At 41.5% G+C, this 16,381-nt stretch overlaps 1 protein-coding gene across 2 annotated transcripts; it reads right to left on the bottom strand.

Annotated features, from left to right (window-relative positions):
• Positions 1–8,838: 8,838 nt before the first annotated feature.
• Positions 8,839–15,712, bottom strand: LOC311142338 (equilibrative nucleoside transporter 2-like). 2 transcript variants are annotated; one of them, XM_084177967.1, is made up of 13 exons: positions 15,614–15,712; positions 13,841–13,888; positions 13,375–13,456; positions 12,100–12,287; positions 11,838–11,977; positions 11,540–11,674; positions 10,944–11,041; positions 10,771–10,852; positions 10,390–10,547; positions 10,189–10,294; positions 10,011–10,096; positions 9,690–9,889; positions 8,839–9,531 (listed from the first exon to the last, which is right to left on the bottom strand). In XM_084177967.1, exons 2-13 carry the CDS (start codon positions 13,870–13,872, stop codon positions 9,420–9,422), a joined length of 1,419 nt encoding a protein of 472 aa, XP_084034093.1. In that variant the 5' UTR covers positions 13,873–13,888; positions 15,614–15,712; the 3' UTR covers positions 8,839–9,419. The 2 variants fall into 2 exon arrangements, with proteins under 2 accessions (XP_084034093.1, XP_084034092.1); XM_084177966.1 differs by lacking the exon at positions 15,614–15,712 and adding an exon at positions 14,730–14,851.
• Positions 15,713–16,381: the final 669 nt, after the last annotated feature.

Raw genomic sequence — 16,381 nt, forward strand, 5'->3', positions numbered from 1 at the left:
TGATTCATGTGAGGAACGTTAGGGGCTAGGATGAGATAAGACTTGTATTTCTCACAGATACGAACACTCTCTCTTTGTTGTCTGTGAAACCGTCCTTGAACGTGGGTACATGGAGTACAGTGGAATGGTGTCTTTTGGGTGCTGACTCCACAGGTTGTTATGATAAACTTGTGCCTGGCAACAGTGTGCAACAAATGAAGCGCCGAGGAGTTGGGACCAACCCCTGCGCCAACGGATTGGCTGAGTAAAGTTTAAACCACACTCAGTCCTTTACTCTGATTGGCCAACAGAAGAGGTGGGAACTCTCTGTCAGAGTATTTGAGAAATAACCTGTAAACAATGTTTTAGTTCTCTGTCTGCCCTGCGTGGTTTTTCAGTGAGCCCGTATACGAACCTTCATACTTATCATACATACATTTAGCATATAATAAATTTAGCTTGGATTGAAGATCTCTTGATTCTTATTCCAATACCAGATTTGAATTACGCAATTTCTAACAATTGGTGACCTCCGACTGTGATCTGGTGGCGGAACTTCGCTGGAATTCACCCAGCCTATTGGACATCACTGTCATCGAACTGTGTGTTTCACAAAGTGCCCGGGCTTCTAAAAACACTGGTAAGCAGACACCCATTGTTAAATAACTAAGGTTCTGCATATTGGCTTTATCCAAATTAATTTTGTGAAACACCTGTTTGATGTAAGTGAACCCTATTGTACTATAAATAACGATTACAGTATACTACATCCATTTCATAAAAGGCTATGCAAATGTTTGATAATTGTGATGGTTAAACCCATGGGAGTGCAAACTATGACTAGAGGTTCATAGGTGGCACTTTAAAGCGAATAAACAGTGTGACCTATGGTTAGAGGGTGTGACTCCCATAGGATGTATTTTAAATAAACAGTGTGACCTATGGTTAGAGGGTGTGACTCCCATAGGATGTATTTTAAATAAACAGCGTGACCTATGGTTAGAGGGTGTGACTCCCATAGGATGTATTTTAAATAAATGGTGTGACCTATGGTTAGAGGGTGTGACTCCCATAGGATGTATTTTAAATAAACAGTGACCTATGGTTAGAGGGTGTGACTCCCATAGGATGTATTTTAAATAAATGGTGTGACCTATGGTTAGAGGGTGTGACTCCCATAGGAGGTGTTTTAAATAAGTAGTGAACTATGGTTAGAGGGGTCTGACTCCCATAGAAGATATTCTACACAAGTGGTGTGACAGTACGGTTTATGACTTAAAAATCATAGGAAGCATGATAAAAGGTTAGACAGTGTGAGTGTGGTCGTATGAATGAGAGTATTAATAATAAACCAGTATACATTGATAAAAAACTAATTGGGAATCAAAGACGTCTGTGGCTGTCCAAACTGTATAATTTGGAGATAACTGTTGGGTTTGTGGTTGCTTAAACCATATAACCCGTTAATAACAATTAGGAACATAAAGCTAAAGTGATGAATGACTAGTGTGACTGAACTGAAACGTTTGAGCTGATATGATTGAACTGTGGCGTTTGATGTTTGACCCTGCAAAATACTGGTTAAACAATTAGACTGAAATAATTCGGTTTATCGTTGAAATATAAATATGCACCAACTTTAACTAATTAGGTGGGAATGATTTGATTTAAATAAATAGACTAAAGTACTTTAAATAACGGCAGAATATTGGGAACACTAAAACGAAAAACATCTCTTCAAAAGAGCCTTCTCCCACCGAACACTGGAGAGAGAGTTGCGAGGGGAGGGGCTGGAGAGAGCGAAAGTGTTGCTTTTGGAGCCAGGAGAGACTGGGAGTTGGCTGGGAACACCACGGGGTGATTATTTGAGAGGTGCATGTGGGTTTCTGACAAGGGATGAGATGGGTGAGAAAGTAGAGAATATTTACATTTGCATTTTTGGTGATTTGGCAGACGCTCTTGTCCAGAGCGACTTGCAGGAGCGATTGGGGTTGAGTGCCTTGTTCGAGGGCACATCGGCAGATTTTTTTGCCTGGTCGGCTCGGGGATTGGAACCGGCGACCTCTCGGTTGTTGGCGCGGCGCTATTGATCACTAAGCTGCCTGCCGCCCCATATGAGTTTAAGGTTGTGGCGTTGTTTGATCATGTGATAAGGTTTAATGGCTAATCGGACCATGACTAATGTGGTTATGGAAGTAATGTATAGGTAGGGGAGAGCCAATAGGGGGCTCCATTGAACTATTATGGTTTATTTGGCATTTCGGTGGCATGAGGCGAAGTCAACGGCTGGTGTGGGTGGTGACCGGATGCTACTGAGTATTTCGTTTGGTAATGTTGAATGGACTATTTGTAGCGTGTTTTGGGGTTAAATAGAAAAACTAACTTATTCAATAGTGAATGGGTGAAGGGAGAGAGAGTTTTTTGCTGAGGTGAAAGCTACTGCGATTTTCATTTGGTGACGTCACTTGCTCTATGAACTGGGAGTAGTTACTTTGAGAGAATCGCAGATGGGGGAATAGCGCCAGCCTGTGGTGGGTTATGGATTTGTTACATAAACTTATATTTGAAACTAAAGTGATGGAATAGGCTACAATTATAACATTATCAGAAAAAAGACACAATTTAATGTGAAATAGTTATTACAATTATTATTGATAGTTATTACAGTTATTATAATTGATCCAGTAATGATATAAGGATAGTAGAGGAAGGCAGGGGATTTAATCTCATTTAGGGAAGTTATATTAGGAAGAAAATACCATTAACTGAGGGAACATTTGATGTAACCGTGATTGTATTGGCTAAAAACTCAAATATGACATTTACAGGGGGGACAGGAACAATAGAAGGGGAGACAGATTTTCCTAGGGGGTTGAACAAATAATTGATAATGGATCATTTGAGATGAGATCACATGTACCAGAGTTAGGGTAATCAATTAAATAATCATTGTATACTCGAGGAATTTTGAGTGGTTTTATAGATTAGTTATGAGGAATTAGATTGATACAAACAATTATTGATGGGTTAAGACTGGGGATATCTGTATCATGTTTTGTGTGTACTACCATCTTTAGATTATAACCAGGAGAAAGAGATTAGCTCATCTCAGTTAGGCAGTATTTAGGTCATAAGAGGGAGCTACCAAATTAAGTTGAGCCTAACTATATTATTTTTCAAATTGGGTTTTTCAAACAAAAAACAACACACCTAGTATGATGTTTATAAAGCCTTGTTGTTTCAATTATGGGGGGGTTTCAGCAGGTCAAGGGTGATAGGTCTTAGAGGAGCACACACACAGTGAATTTTATGGAGTTTTTTAGGTTTTGGCTGAGTTTGGGGTATATATGATTTCTTATGAGAATGAATGTCATGAGGACTTAATGAACACTTGGGATAAGTAACATTTATGAAATATTTAGAATAATGGGATTAAACAGTTTGTTAAATGATTTCAATGGCCTCTGAACTCTGTTTTAACATTCTGGTGTTAATTAATCATCCACACTAGTAAATTCTAAAGGCATGAGAGGAGGACTTTAAGATAGTTTATTTTACTAAATTGAGGGTAATTTATAGTACTGTGAAAATTGTGAAGAAGATTATAATTTGGTAATAATATATTTGATTTGAACCATAAAATAACAGAAGAGAGAGTGGAGGAATGGCAATTGGATAATGAATTACCAATATTAACTAAAGTGATTGTTTAGGTAGGTGGTAATATTGACACATGGCCAAATCATGTGTCAAAAAGGGGGATGGTTGGATTAAATAATAAATATATACGAAGGAGAGGACAAAATAAAAAAAATAAAAAAGGATTAGAAATTGAGAGCTGAACATGTATGTGTGATGATAGTTTATTAACCACACCTGTATGTCAGAGGTTTTGTGCCCCACAGGTGAATTAAAGGAGAAGGTGACCCACTCTATCTAACCAGGAGACTGAAGCAGGCCTGGCGGGAAGGGCCCTACCAAGTACTGCCTTTGCCAGCAGAATAGCTGAGAGATCCATCTGGGTGCATGTCACTCACTGCAAAAAAGGTAAACCCAGCTACACCTGACGAACAAACACAGAGTTAGGAGAAAGAACCGATCACCACTAGGGCTCGGGGGTTGGCTCCTAAACGAAGATTCCCTTACCCTGTCTGATCATCCCTGTGTGAGTTCGATAGAAGGTAAAGCAATGGGTTGGCCTCTGGCGTCTGACATGTTCTCAGGGCGAGGGTGGGGATTCACAGGTCTCCCGACGGTAGGTAGCTGTCTGATTGTGGGGGCCATATTCCTAACACACACGGACCCTCCTGTTTCAGCCAGAAGTGGTAGTTAACCTAACACAAGTTGAAAAGGCATAGGAGACAGCTAGACGTAGGGAAAGGGGAAATACTAGGGACTTTAGGGGAGGACATCACCATATATATGTCACCATATACATCCTGGGACTATGTAGTTGCTCATACCGAGCGGGGGGGGGGGGGATATGTAAATCTCCATACACAGTTTAGGGACAGGTGTAGTATTGTGAAAGTAGGGAATTACCAGAAATGGCAGTGCGACCCATAGAAGGGTAGGTACTGTCTGAAAGTCTGAAGTACGCAAAAACAGGTTTATCCTCCATGCAAGCCACCTGGGAATGTGGTGAAAGAGTCTTATGGTAACTTGCACTATCTGTTTCCCCCGATAACAAAGTCATCCCGACCTGGGTTGCCTCCGTTTGAAGTCACAGGGGATTCTTATTGTTTTTCTAGGACTAATAAGAAAGGATACAGGGTAGGGCATCTTAGCTCCTGCTCCCACACAGAGAATATCACAACTAAAAGAGACCATGACTAATCTCTCCTCTTTGTTGCAGCCAGAGGATTTTAGGAACCAAAACCAGGCCCGTGCTGACATCTGATGGTTGTGTGGTGATAACTGATTGTGAACTCACCTACATACGCAAACAATCAAACGTGTCAGAGACTGGTGAGTTGTCACGTAGAAAGTAGGACCTCCTCCCGGGATCCTTTGATGAAAGGATATATATATTGATGGGATAGGAGTACCTCGAGGGGTTCCAGAACAATTCAAAGCTAGGAATCAGATCGCAGCTGGGTTTGAATCAAGTATTTTCTGGTGGTCAACAATTAATAAAAATGTAGATTGGATAAATTATATTTAATATAACCAGCAAAAGATTTATAAACCACACTCGTGATGCAATAAAGGGATTAGCTGAGCAGACAGCGGCAACTAGCTTAATGACATGGCAGAATAGAATAGCTTTAGATATGCTTTTGGCTGAGCGGGACGGGGTTTGTGTTCTGTTTGGATATATGTGCTGTATTTTCATCCTCAAACAACATAGCACCGGACGGGTCAGTGACAAAAGAGCTTCAGGGACTCACCACGCTGGCGAACGAACTGGTTGAGAACTCTGGTATTGATAGCTCCATAAACGGTTGGTTTGATAACATATTTGGTAAATGGAAAACTATTGTTGTGACTATTCTGGGTGAAGTTATAGCTTCTATGGGTATACTTGTTCTTTGTGGATGTTGTCTTATTCCCTGTGTCTGAGGGTTGGTGAGAAAAGGAGATGGAGAAGGTGGTTTCCCAACAGATGGTGAGATTCGGCCCAATCCCGGACTCCGACCTAAGGAATGAAGGATATGACCTACCAGACTTGGAGGAGTGACACCCTAGAGGGTGTCTAAAGGGGGCCAAAATTTACTTCCCTGTTGGTGTTTTATGTTTTAATAATCTTATGTTTTGTGTTCTATTAATCCTGTGTTTTATGCTTTATTAATCAAGTTAACCATTGGGTATGTTTGTCTTTCCTTATGTGAAGGTTTGAAGTGCCTGGGTGACTTGTAGCCAACCGTTTGCAAGTTGGGTGTAGATGGAAGGACTGAAGGCCTTATATTATCAAATTGTCTATTAATAAAAGTGTGATTATTTTTGTTTGTATTGTATTTTAATGAGTGACACCCTAGAGGGTGTCAAAAGGGGGATTGTTGGGTTCTATTTTTCTCATAATTGGATCTGTATGTGATGAATAGCTTAGAAGGAATGCATTAATGAGGAGCATAGGTTTGAACTGTACTGATATAAATTGTTTCACATAACAGGCTGTGATTCATGTGAGGAACGTTAGGGGCTAAGATGAGATAAGACTTGTATTTCTCACAGATACGAACACTCTCTCTTTGTTGTCTGTGAAACCGTCCTTGAACGTGGGTACATGGAGTACAGTGGAATGGTGTCTTTTGGGTGCTGACTCCACAGGTTGTTATGATAAACTTGTGCCTGGCAACAGTGTGCAACAAATGAAGCGCCGAGGAGTTGGGACCAACCCCTGCGCCAACGGATTGGCTGAGTAAAGTTTAAACCACACTCAGTCCTTTACTCTGATTGGCCAACAGAAGAGGTGGGAACTCTCTGTCAGAGTATTTGAGAAATAACCTGTAAACAATGTTTTAGTTCTCTGTCTGCCCTGCGTGGTTTTTCAGTGAGCCCGTATACGAACCTTCATACTTATCATACATACATTTTGCATATAATAAATTTAGCTTGGATTGAAGATCTCTTGATTCTTATTCCAATACCAGATTTGAATTACGCAATTTCTAACATTGCAGTCTGCCGAATTTTGGGGGCTGCTTTTTGATGGATCTGAGGACATCACAAAAACTGAGCAGGAAATCATTTACATTGTGTCTGTGTCCAGCAACGGAGAGTTTACTTCGGACTTTATCGGACTGATTGAATTGGGTGCTGACCGAACCGCGCAGGCCATAACAGACGGACTTGTGAGACTTTTCCAGGACACAGGCTTGGATGACTGGACAACAAAGTTGGTCGCTGTGTGCACAGACGGGACTACTGTCAATCTACAACGCGTTGTCCCAAAACTCTGGCAACTTGCTGCGGTTGGAGACTCCCTTGTGCACATTCTGTGCACCGCACACACACTGGAGAATTGCGCGAAATCAGCTGATCGCAATGTTCCTTACTGTGAGACATTTAATCGCTCTGTGGTCAAGCTGCTGCAGTTTTATTTACAAAAAAGTGGAGCAAAAAAAACTGCTGCACTGAATAAGCTATGTGAAGAAAATGGGATCTCCTTTGTGAAACTGGGTAAGTTTCATAATATCAGATGGTCTGCATGGAGGCATGGAACACTGTTAAAAATATCAAGACTATTGCCAGCCATTAAAATGCAACTGGTTACGAGTGATAACAGTGACTTGCAGCATATCTGCACAGAGCGTTTTCAGTCAAACATGCTTGACATTTGCAACATTTTGAAGACCACATCCATTAGGTTTCAGAAGGAAAAGCTGACCATTGAACTCATGGTGGCCATTGGACAGTTCACACTTCTGCTTGATGGTGAAAGCCACAGGGCACACACTGTTTCCAATGCTGATGCTGATGCTGACAGAGACAAGACACACTTACTCAGGGGGTTAATTGAAGAGTTTGAAATCAGATATGACTCCCTCAAGTCATGTGATCATTTCTTACTATTTGATCCTTCAACATGGCCTCAGTAAATGCAAGACCTCCACAGTTTTGGAAACACAACAGTTTGCAGCATTCTCAAGAAATATGAGGCCACCTTGCAACTTGACAAAGATACCACTGTGACAGAATGGATGCGCTTAAAGCAGGCAGGAAAACGCTTTGGAGCCTCTTCTGTGTATGACTTGGTCCAAATAGTAAATACAAGTAACCCAGATGCTTACTCCAAAATCAACAAGGTGGTTAAGCTGTCTCTTACACTGCCTTTAAGCAGTGCAGCTTGGGAGAGGGGATTCTCACATCTCAACATAATAAAAACCAAGTACAGATCTCGTCTGTCACATGCTCGTCTCTCAGCCCTGATGCACATTCACCTGTCAAAGCAGACCACAGAGACATTTGACCCAAAGCCTGCTGTTGACCTGTGGATGGAGACAGCTAATCGGAGGCTCAACCAAAGACAGGGAGGTGCATCTGCAGCATCTTCATCATCTACCATGCAGGAAGCTGAAGAAGAGGACAGTGGTGGCGGCACTGAGGAGGACAGTGAGGAAGACTGCACTTATTAAGACCACGCTACATATGGGGTGAGTACCAGATACCATCTGCTGGTACTCACCTGAGTAACTCACTGAAAAAGTTTTGTGCACCCCTGTCTACATGCCATATTTTTCTAACTGTGCTCTTTCACGAAAGCTCTCAACCTATAACCTATATACTTATTATGGACACAGTATGCTTTACATTAGTTATCTTGTTATTAGTTGTTGTTATTAGTCCCATCCTTCAGCTCCATTCAACACCTCCCATCTAGCTCTTAACACCATCCATAATGGATTACTATTTGCCATATATTTTTACATTTTAGTCATTTTAGCAGATGCTCTTATCCAGAGCGACTTCCAGTTAGTGAATGCATACATTTTTGTTTTTTGTTTCATACTGGCCCCCTGTGGGAATCGAACCCACAACCCTGGCGTTGCAAACGCCATGCTCTACCAACTGAGCTATATCCCTGCCGGCAATTCCCTCCCCTACCCTGGGAGGCGATATTTTTCAACTGTACTGTGATGTTTTACAAAAGTTCTGAACCTTTCTATTCTCATTGTTTCTACAGATCGTAAATTGAAAATAAACATTTTTGCTAAAAGTATTATTATATTATTGATCGATTGACTATCACCCAGTAGTGCTATCTGCTATATCCAGGTAAATATTGCAATCTTTTAGCCATCCCTGGACCTGTGTCCAAAAACAAGCTACAAATGGACAGTACCAAAACAAATGATCTAATGATTCTGTCTCGTCGCAGCAAAATCTGCAGAGCTGGGTAGAACATTATTTGTCTTTCTGGAAAAGTTTTTCATTTATTTTTCAAACCATCACAATGTCAGGGAGACAGTGACCAAAAATGTCTCCATAAAGCTCAATTATTGTGTATAAAATGCAGTCAAATGAAGATAGTAAATAGTAGTAAAAAATTGTTACAAATCATAATAATCCAGTATAAAAACAATATAAAAACTGTAATAAAAATACAATGATAAAATCCTCAATCAGAACAATGCACTTCATTTTAAATATACATATACGTTTGCTTTGGTATTAATGAATATGTGTATAATCTATTTCTATTCAATACATTCTTAGAAAAAATAGTTCCAAAGGGTTATTCGGCTGTCCCCATAGGAGAATCCTTTTTGGCTCCAGGTAGAACCCTTTTCTTTCCACAGAGGGTTCTGCCTGGAATCAAAAAGGCTTCTTCAAAGGGTTCTCCTATGGGGACAGCAGAATAACCCTTTTGGGTTCAATACTTTTTTTTTTTTTTTATAAGAGTGTAACCATTGTGAGTTTTTGACCGTTGTGACAGTCAGACTTAGTCTGGTTGGAGTGGTGATTGGAGGGTGTGTATGTGAAGAAGGTAGTGTCCTCTAGAGAAGGTTCCTCAGCAGGAAGGAGAGGGCTGCCCCTAGAGACAGACCCAGAGCCAGGAAGAAGGTCATCAAGGCCCCTGCTGTCTCACAGTCTTTAAACCTCACCAACCTGGGAAAGAGAACAGAGATCAGGACAGCTCAGATACTGGGGAACATGATGCAAACTGCACAGATTGTTATTCAATTTAATTAAACAAAAAATGGTTAATGGAACAATTTGACAAAACCGTTGAACAGATTCCAGTAGATATACATTCTGTGACTCACTGAGGTGCGTAGGACATGCAGAGACAGATGAAGTATCCATTGGACACGGCGAATAATGTCATGATGACGACGAAGGCAACGTCGTGGGAGAACAGAACGGGTAGGTACTGCCGGTTGTCAGTTTTGCACAGCATGATGAGGGGGATGAAGATCACACGGGACACCACGAGCACAGGGAACATACGGCTTTTCTTTGAGGGCTGTGGACAGATAAAGACAGAAAGACACTATTAGGCAGAGAAACATACTCTGAGGCATTGGAGCAGCTATTTATTACTGGTAGTAAAGCAGACGGACAGAGGGCAGAAATGTCAGACTCACCCACTGAACCATAGAGGTGACACTGCGGCCAATCAGGTCCATGACGTTAAAGACGATGAAGCAGCAGACACAGAGAAAGTATCGGTCTGAAAGATACAGATGTAATGCAGATGTCCAACCACAACTGGACATTATATTACTAGGCAATTATGTATTATTATCCCAAATGTTTGCTCACCCCACTCCTTGTTTCCATACACACTCTTCACATTTACTGTAACAGCAGGGAAAACTGACAGTGTGACAGCCAGCACACATGTCACACAGAGGGCCATCACCCAAATCTGTACAACAGTAACAAAGTGTTAGAGAAATGTTTGAGAAAAAAAAATGGATTTGAATTGAGATTTGAATGACAGTGGGATTCAGAACAAGGCACCTTTTTGAAGACTGCCAGGACAGATGATCTGTTGTGACTGTCAGTCTGCTTCATCATGAACAGGGCTTCTTTGGTCCCACTGGCCTCTAAATCACCACTGGTTATTATGGGTTTATTGTTGTAGCCATTCATGTGACCATTGGCCAAAGCTTCTTTTTCTTTGAGAAGAATATAACAAACAATGATAAAGACAGTGACAACTGGTTCAAGCATTATATTGTTTTTAAAACATACTGTAACCATACAAGTATATACAAGTATTAAGGAAAATCACTGCCCACAAATGAATGAACTATTAGTAATAATAGCTTCTCTATATGGTATATTGTATATGGTATTTGTTATTAGTTAAGGATGGAATATAGTGTTCCGTAAACCTACCTGCACTTTCGAGAGGCTCGTTTGTAGTCGCCGGTTGGTCATGGTGACTTTTACTTTTCTCCAAGTAAAACTGGGCAAACCCCTAGAACCCAACACAAAATGGAATGAATGTCCTAAGCAATAGTACTTGAACTGACTATTACGCTCTTGTCATGATTGGTGTAGCCACTCACCAGGTGTGGCAGTAGTAAGTAGCTGAGCAAAGTGAGCAGAGTTGCCACACAAGGGGTTATGAAGTACCCAAGAGCAGCACTGGCCTTGTCTGCTTTACCTACACAGAGAAACTCAGCATTAAATAGAATTAAAAGACAATTCCATGTAAATCAGAGTCAAATCTATCCTGGCAGGCAGAGCTGAGATGTTTCCCACCAAACAGGATGTTGTGACCAGTTATTCAGTTGAGTGAAGCTGTCACACATGTTTACTACAGTTTGAGCCTGCTCTTCCAGTTATATAGTAAACATGTGTTTTGTGGGGTGTGTCTTAAGCCTGTTCGGTGTTGATCCCTGTCAGCATCAAACAACTGTGTCCATGCCCCTATAAGCTGGGCTCTGGGCCCATCCTTACTGTTTGCAAACACAGTACCAGACTTGCAAACACAAGTAAGGCATTTTGAATAACATTGTAAGCAAATGCCTTTAGCAAAGACCTGTTTTAGTGAGCCGGTTACTATATTAAGGACATCATGCTGATTGAGTGTGCTTGGGTGTGTCATTGTGTTCATTGTTAGTGAGGTGATATGTTGTGTGTAGGGAAGTGTAGTACTCACTGAGGATAGAGAGCAGACTGGCCAGGGCAGCGAAGATCCCTGCCAGTCCCTGACCACTCATAAACAATGTGCTGTACCTCGGGGGGAGCAGACCCACCAGCCCAAACAGACTGCCCTGGAGCACTGCTCCAAAAGCTAGAGAGAGGGAGAAAGAGGGGATGTGTGAGTATTTCCACATCAAATCTAATTGGAACACATTTTCATCAGACAAATAGTCAAAACAATGATACTACTTATGATGATTCATTATATAATATGGGATCCATAGAGACATGAAGGCAGGTGGGAACCAACTCACAGTTGATGAACCAGATAGTTGCCATGGTAATAGAGAAGAAGCTGTCGGGATGCATGGGCACCTTGACCATAATGGCCGTGAGGAGGAAGAGGAAGAGGATGGAGACCAGACTGACAGCAATCCGGACCTTCTCTTTGACACTACCGCCACACAGGGAAAAGAAGGTTGGGTTAGACCACTATGCTAAACTATACCTTCCATTCAAAAGGAGAGGTGTTGAATCAACAGTAATATACATAGAACACTGTAGTATGTTGCTCACCACTGATACAGGAAAGAGTTGGCCAGGGTGAAGAGGAGAAGGGGCAGCTGGGCTAGAAGGGTCATAAAGCTGGCAAATTTGTAGTCTTTAGTAACTGGGGTCGTTCCATTAGTAACTGGGGTCGTTCCATTAGTAACTAGGGTCGTTCTGTAACTTGATGTGGTCCCTTTGAGTCGGTCGTCGAAATACTTCAGCAGAAAACAATGGGAGAACAGAGGTGACATTAGCTGAAGCCCCCTACTCTTATCACACAGCAAACTAATATTAGACAGTATGTTTACCTGAAAGTGTAATATTCAATCAGTTAAAATGTTGTTTGTGGTACCTCAGTGGCAGTGTGTGTGTATGTGTGTGTGTGTGTGTGTGTGTGTGCGTGTGTGTGTGTGCGTGTCTGGTTGCGATGAGGTAGAGGAGCTGTGTGGTACCTCAGTGGCAGTGTGTGTGTGTGTGTGTGTGTGTGTGGTTGTGATGAGGTAGAGGAGCTGTGTGGTACCTCAGTGGCAGTGTGTGTGTGTGTGTGTGTGTGTGTGGTTGTGATGAGGTAGAGGAGCTGTGTGGTACCTCAGTGTGTGTGTGTGTGTGTGTGTGTGTGTGTGTGTGTGTGCGTGTGCGTGTGTGTCTGGTTGTGATGAGGTATAGGAGCTGTGTGGTACCTCAGTGGCAGTGTGTGTATATGTGTGTGTGTGTGTGTGTGTGTGTGTCTGGTTGTGATGAGGTAGAAGAGCTGTGTGGTACCTCAGTGGCAGTGTGTGTGTGTGTGTGTGTGTGTGTGTGTGTGTGTGGTTGTGATGAGGTAGAAGAGCTGTGTGGTACCTCAGTGGCAGTGTGTGTGTGTGTGTGTGTGTGTGTGTGCGTGTGTGTCTGGTTGTGATGAGGTAGAAGAGCTGTGTGGTACCTCAGTGGCAGTGTGTGTGTGTGTGTGTGTGTGTGTGTGTGTGTGTGTGTGTGTGTGTGTGCGTGTGTGTCTGGTTGTGATGAGGTAGAAGAGCTGTGTGGTACCTCAGTGGCAGTGTGTGTGTGTGTGTGTGTGTGTGTGTGCGTGTGTGTGTGTGTGTGTGTCTGGTTGTGATGAGGTAGAAGAGCTGTGTGGTACCTCAGTGGCAGTGTGTGTGTGTGTGTGTGTGTGTGTGTGTGTGTGTGTGTGTGTGTGCGTGTGTGTCTGGTTGTGATGAGGTAGAAGTGCTGTGTGGTACCTCAGTGGCAGTGTGTGTGTGTGTGTGTGTGGGTGTGTGTGTGTGTGTCTGGTTGTGATGAGGTAGAGGAGCTGTGTGGTACCTCAGTTGCAGTGATGAAGAAGTTCCATGGCAGCAGTGTTCCCATTCCCAGGATGAACATGATGACGGCCACAGCACAGCCTCTGTTAGGAGAGAGAGGACATCACTCACATCCCACATAGCAACCACTCCTACATCAGCTGGTAGCACTGCATTTTAAGGTAGGTTACTATTTCCACTGGTATTTATCTTCTATTTCATCTGAATTTATGTGGTAAGAATGGGTACTTTCTAGTTTACTTACACAATTGGTAAGTACCTGGTACTAAATTGTGCCTAATGATGCTTAATGTATCCCACAGAAACAAGTAATTTCTAGTTTTTGTACTGAGTAATTACCGATATATCATGTCATTTCTTATCTGATTCCCATCGACCAGTGCTCAGATGAACGAGATGGTTACTAAATGAGGAAGCATGTGAAAGCTGCTCCCTACAGGTTTTTATCTCAGATGATTCAAACTCACCGGTCCACAGGGGCATTCTTCTGGGTAGTCATCCTGATACTCTTGACTCTGTTCACAAACATTGGACAGAGGATAGCTTCAGAACGTGTCACTCCTTTAAATACTGGAGTGTAGAAAATAACCACAGCAAATCCCCCTGACTCTATTCTAATCATATTTCAATTCCATGAAAGTTCGATATCAGTCATCTTTGACAATAAATAACGTAATATTTTTGCTCTTGGTGATTTCAGCATGTTCTAAAGTCAAAACTTAAAAGGACACTTGAAACCCTACCTCTTTAAGGAATACCTGGAATAGTATAAAGTAATCCTTTTTCAACCCACCCCCCATAAAAAAATGTTTTTAAGGTGGTTGTCCCACTGGCTATCATAAATTGAACGCACCAATTTGTAAGTCGCTCTGGATAAGAGCGTCTGCTAAATGATGTAAATGAGTTAACCATATCCAGTCCTCTCCCACCATCATTTCTACAACGTAATTTCCTTGTTTTCTGCCATGTTCAGAAGCTGGTTGGTTGCTCAGTATAGACAAGGCTACCTACCGAATTAACAAGACTGTAAAAAATAAGAAGAAAAAAAGCCTACCACATGGCTTCTAAAACTGAAACTAAGTATTCAATGACACACTTTGAGATTATATGAATATTCTTATACAGGATGTTAGACCAATACAACATCTCAATATCAACTATTTTATTACTGACATGAAGAATAATATTTTCCATTATTACTTCGGCTAATACTGGTAAATTATCCTATTGGCATTAACTTCAGGTCACAGCCTATATAGCCTTAATATAAAGCTCTAAATTAGATCTAAGAAATTAGATCCTTCCCGTTGGACTATAAAATCCTGGGGTAGCCCAAACCTGTCGACTCACACTCACCTGCCTTATGCTTCAAATAGAAAATGTAGTTGATTCATCGAATTATATTGAATTAAATCCTTTGTGTCGGGACCACGTGTGGCTCTATTCCTAGAACACCACGTTGAGGATATGACATGTACAACGATGGTAGCAAGTAGCTACGCTTGATACGTAGGCTGCGCATGTCGATTACTGGCACTCTTATGTACAGACCCATTGAAAGGATGTTTGGCTTGTCTGCATTGTTATTGCGGGCTATTCATTTGATTTATTCTAACAGTTAAAACATGTAACAAATTCAGCAATACAGCATCTTCTTCAAAACTCAAGCAACATGGCAGTCGTACTTGAGTGAAGACATAAACTAGACGGTCATAGAAGAAGTGCCCTGAAGCGGCACGATTAAATTAGACAAATGAAGCACAGTTATTCTTAATTTCTGACTCACATTTCGTGAAACCTTTTAACCCTCCCGTTGTCCTAGGGTCAAAATGACCCGCCACTGTGTTGAACCAACTTTATTTAATTTTTATATTTTTGGGATCATTTGTGAGAAGGAGGCAGTGAGACTTTAAAGAAAGTCTCACTGCCTCCTTCTCACAAATGATCCAAAAAATATAAAAATTAAATAAAGTTGGTTCAACACAGTGGCGGGTCATTTTGACCCTAGGACAACGGGCGGGTTAAAACATTTCTCAGCGAATAAAAATGTTGCCTATAGTTGCGCACCTCAGCCAGGGCTATTTGAGCTGTTCTTACATGGTCCTATTTGTAAGTCGCTCTGGATAAGAGCGTCTGCTAAATGACGTAAATGTTATATCACCATGTAAAAACACAGCCAAATGAAGAAAAAAAATGCCTACAAAATAATAAAAGCAACGTATGTTGAACATTAAACTCACCAGTTAGAGTCGAATTGTTTAGTAGCTGGTATCGTCTATGCCAAAAGCGATGCTCACAAAACGCGCTCAATGAAGTGAAAGTTATTCAAAATTTAGCGCGAATCAGAAGGATTCGCGCACAATTTTTATTACCAGGCAGCAAGAGAGCGCCTATTGGCTGTTGGTTTGTTCAGGGGTGGAAAAAGTACCCAATTGTCATACTTGAGTAAAAGTAAAGATACCTTAATAGAAAATAACTCAAGTAGCAAGCCATGCGTGAAACATGGCTATTAGCGGATGCCTTGTCTGGCAGCGAAACAGTTAATTCAGCCTCATTTACTGTCTTTAAAAAAAGCATAGCTGACATGGCTGACTTGCTTAAACAAATGTGTTTTCTACTGACGGTTGAGATTAACAAACTATGGCATAAGGGGACGACGAGCGGATGGATAAGAGGCAATCCGTAATTAATGAGCGAGCTAGGACGGAAGTAGTCAATATAACTACTTGTTCAGCACTTTTGAAATGTAGAGCGACAGAATTCAGAACATGGGTCGTTCTTACAGTATTCTCCCTGTACACCAAGTCAGAACCATAGGATAAATAAAGGAGGCATAACGAAAGCTCTTACAATATTCAATGATTACATTTCTCTAAAACATGCTATAGGCTACATGTGCATCACCAAGTCAGAACAGTAGGCTAAATTATGAGGGGGAAAGAGACCAAATTATTAGGGTGAGGCACATGTACGGAGCCAGATACCTGAACGTACACAAGCAAATCCAT

This window comes from Coregonus lavaretus (assembly GCF_964263955.1).
Source record: "Coregonus lavaretus genome assembly, chromosome: 15".
NCBI classification, from domain to species: Eukaryota; Metazoa; Chordata; class Actinopteri; order Salmoniformes; family Salmonidae; genus Coregonus; species Coregonus lavaretus.

Coding starts and splice junctions, on each gene's coding strand:
- LOC311142338 (XM_084177967.1), bottom strand. CDS start 13,872: ATGACTACCCAGAAGAATGCCCCTGTGGACCG. Junction 10,548..10,770: donor CGAGCCTCTCGAAAGTGCAG/GTAGGTTTACGG, acceptor TTCTTCTCAAAG/AAAAAGAAGCTTTGGCCAAT. Junction 9,532..9,689: donor TGCATGTCCTACGCACCTCA/GTGAGTCACAGA, acceptor TCTCTTTCCCAG/GTTGGTGAGGTTTAAAGACT.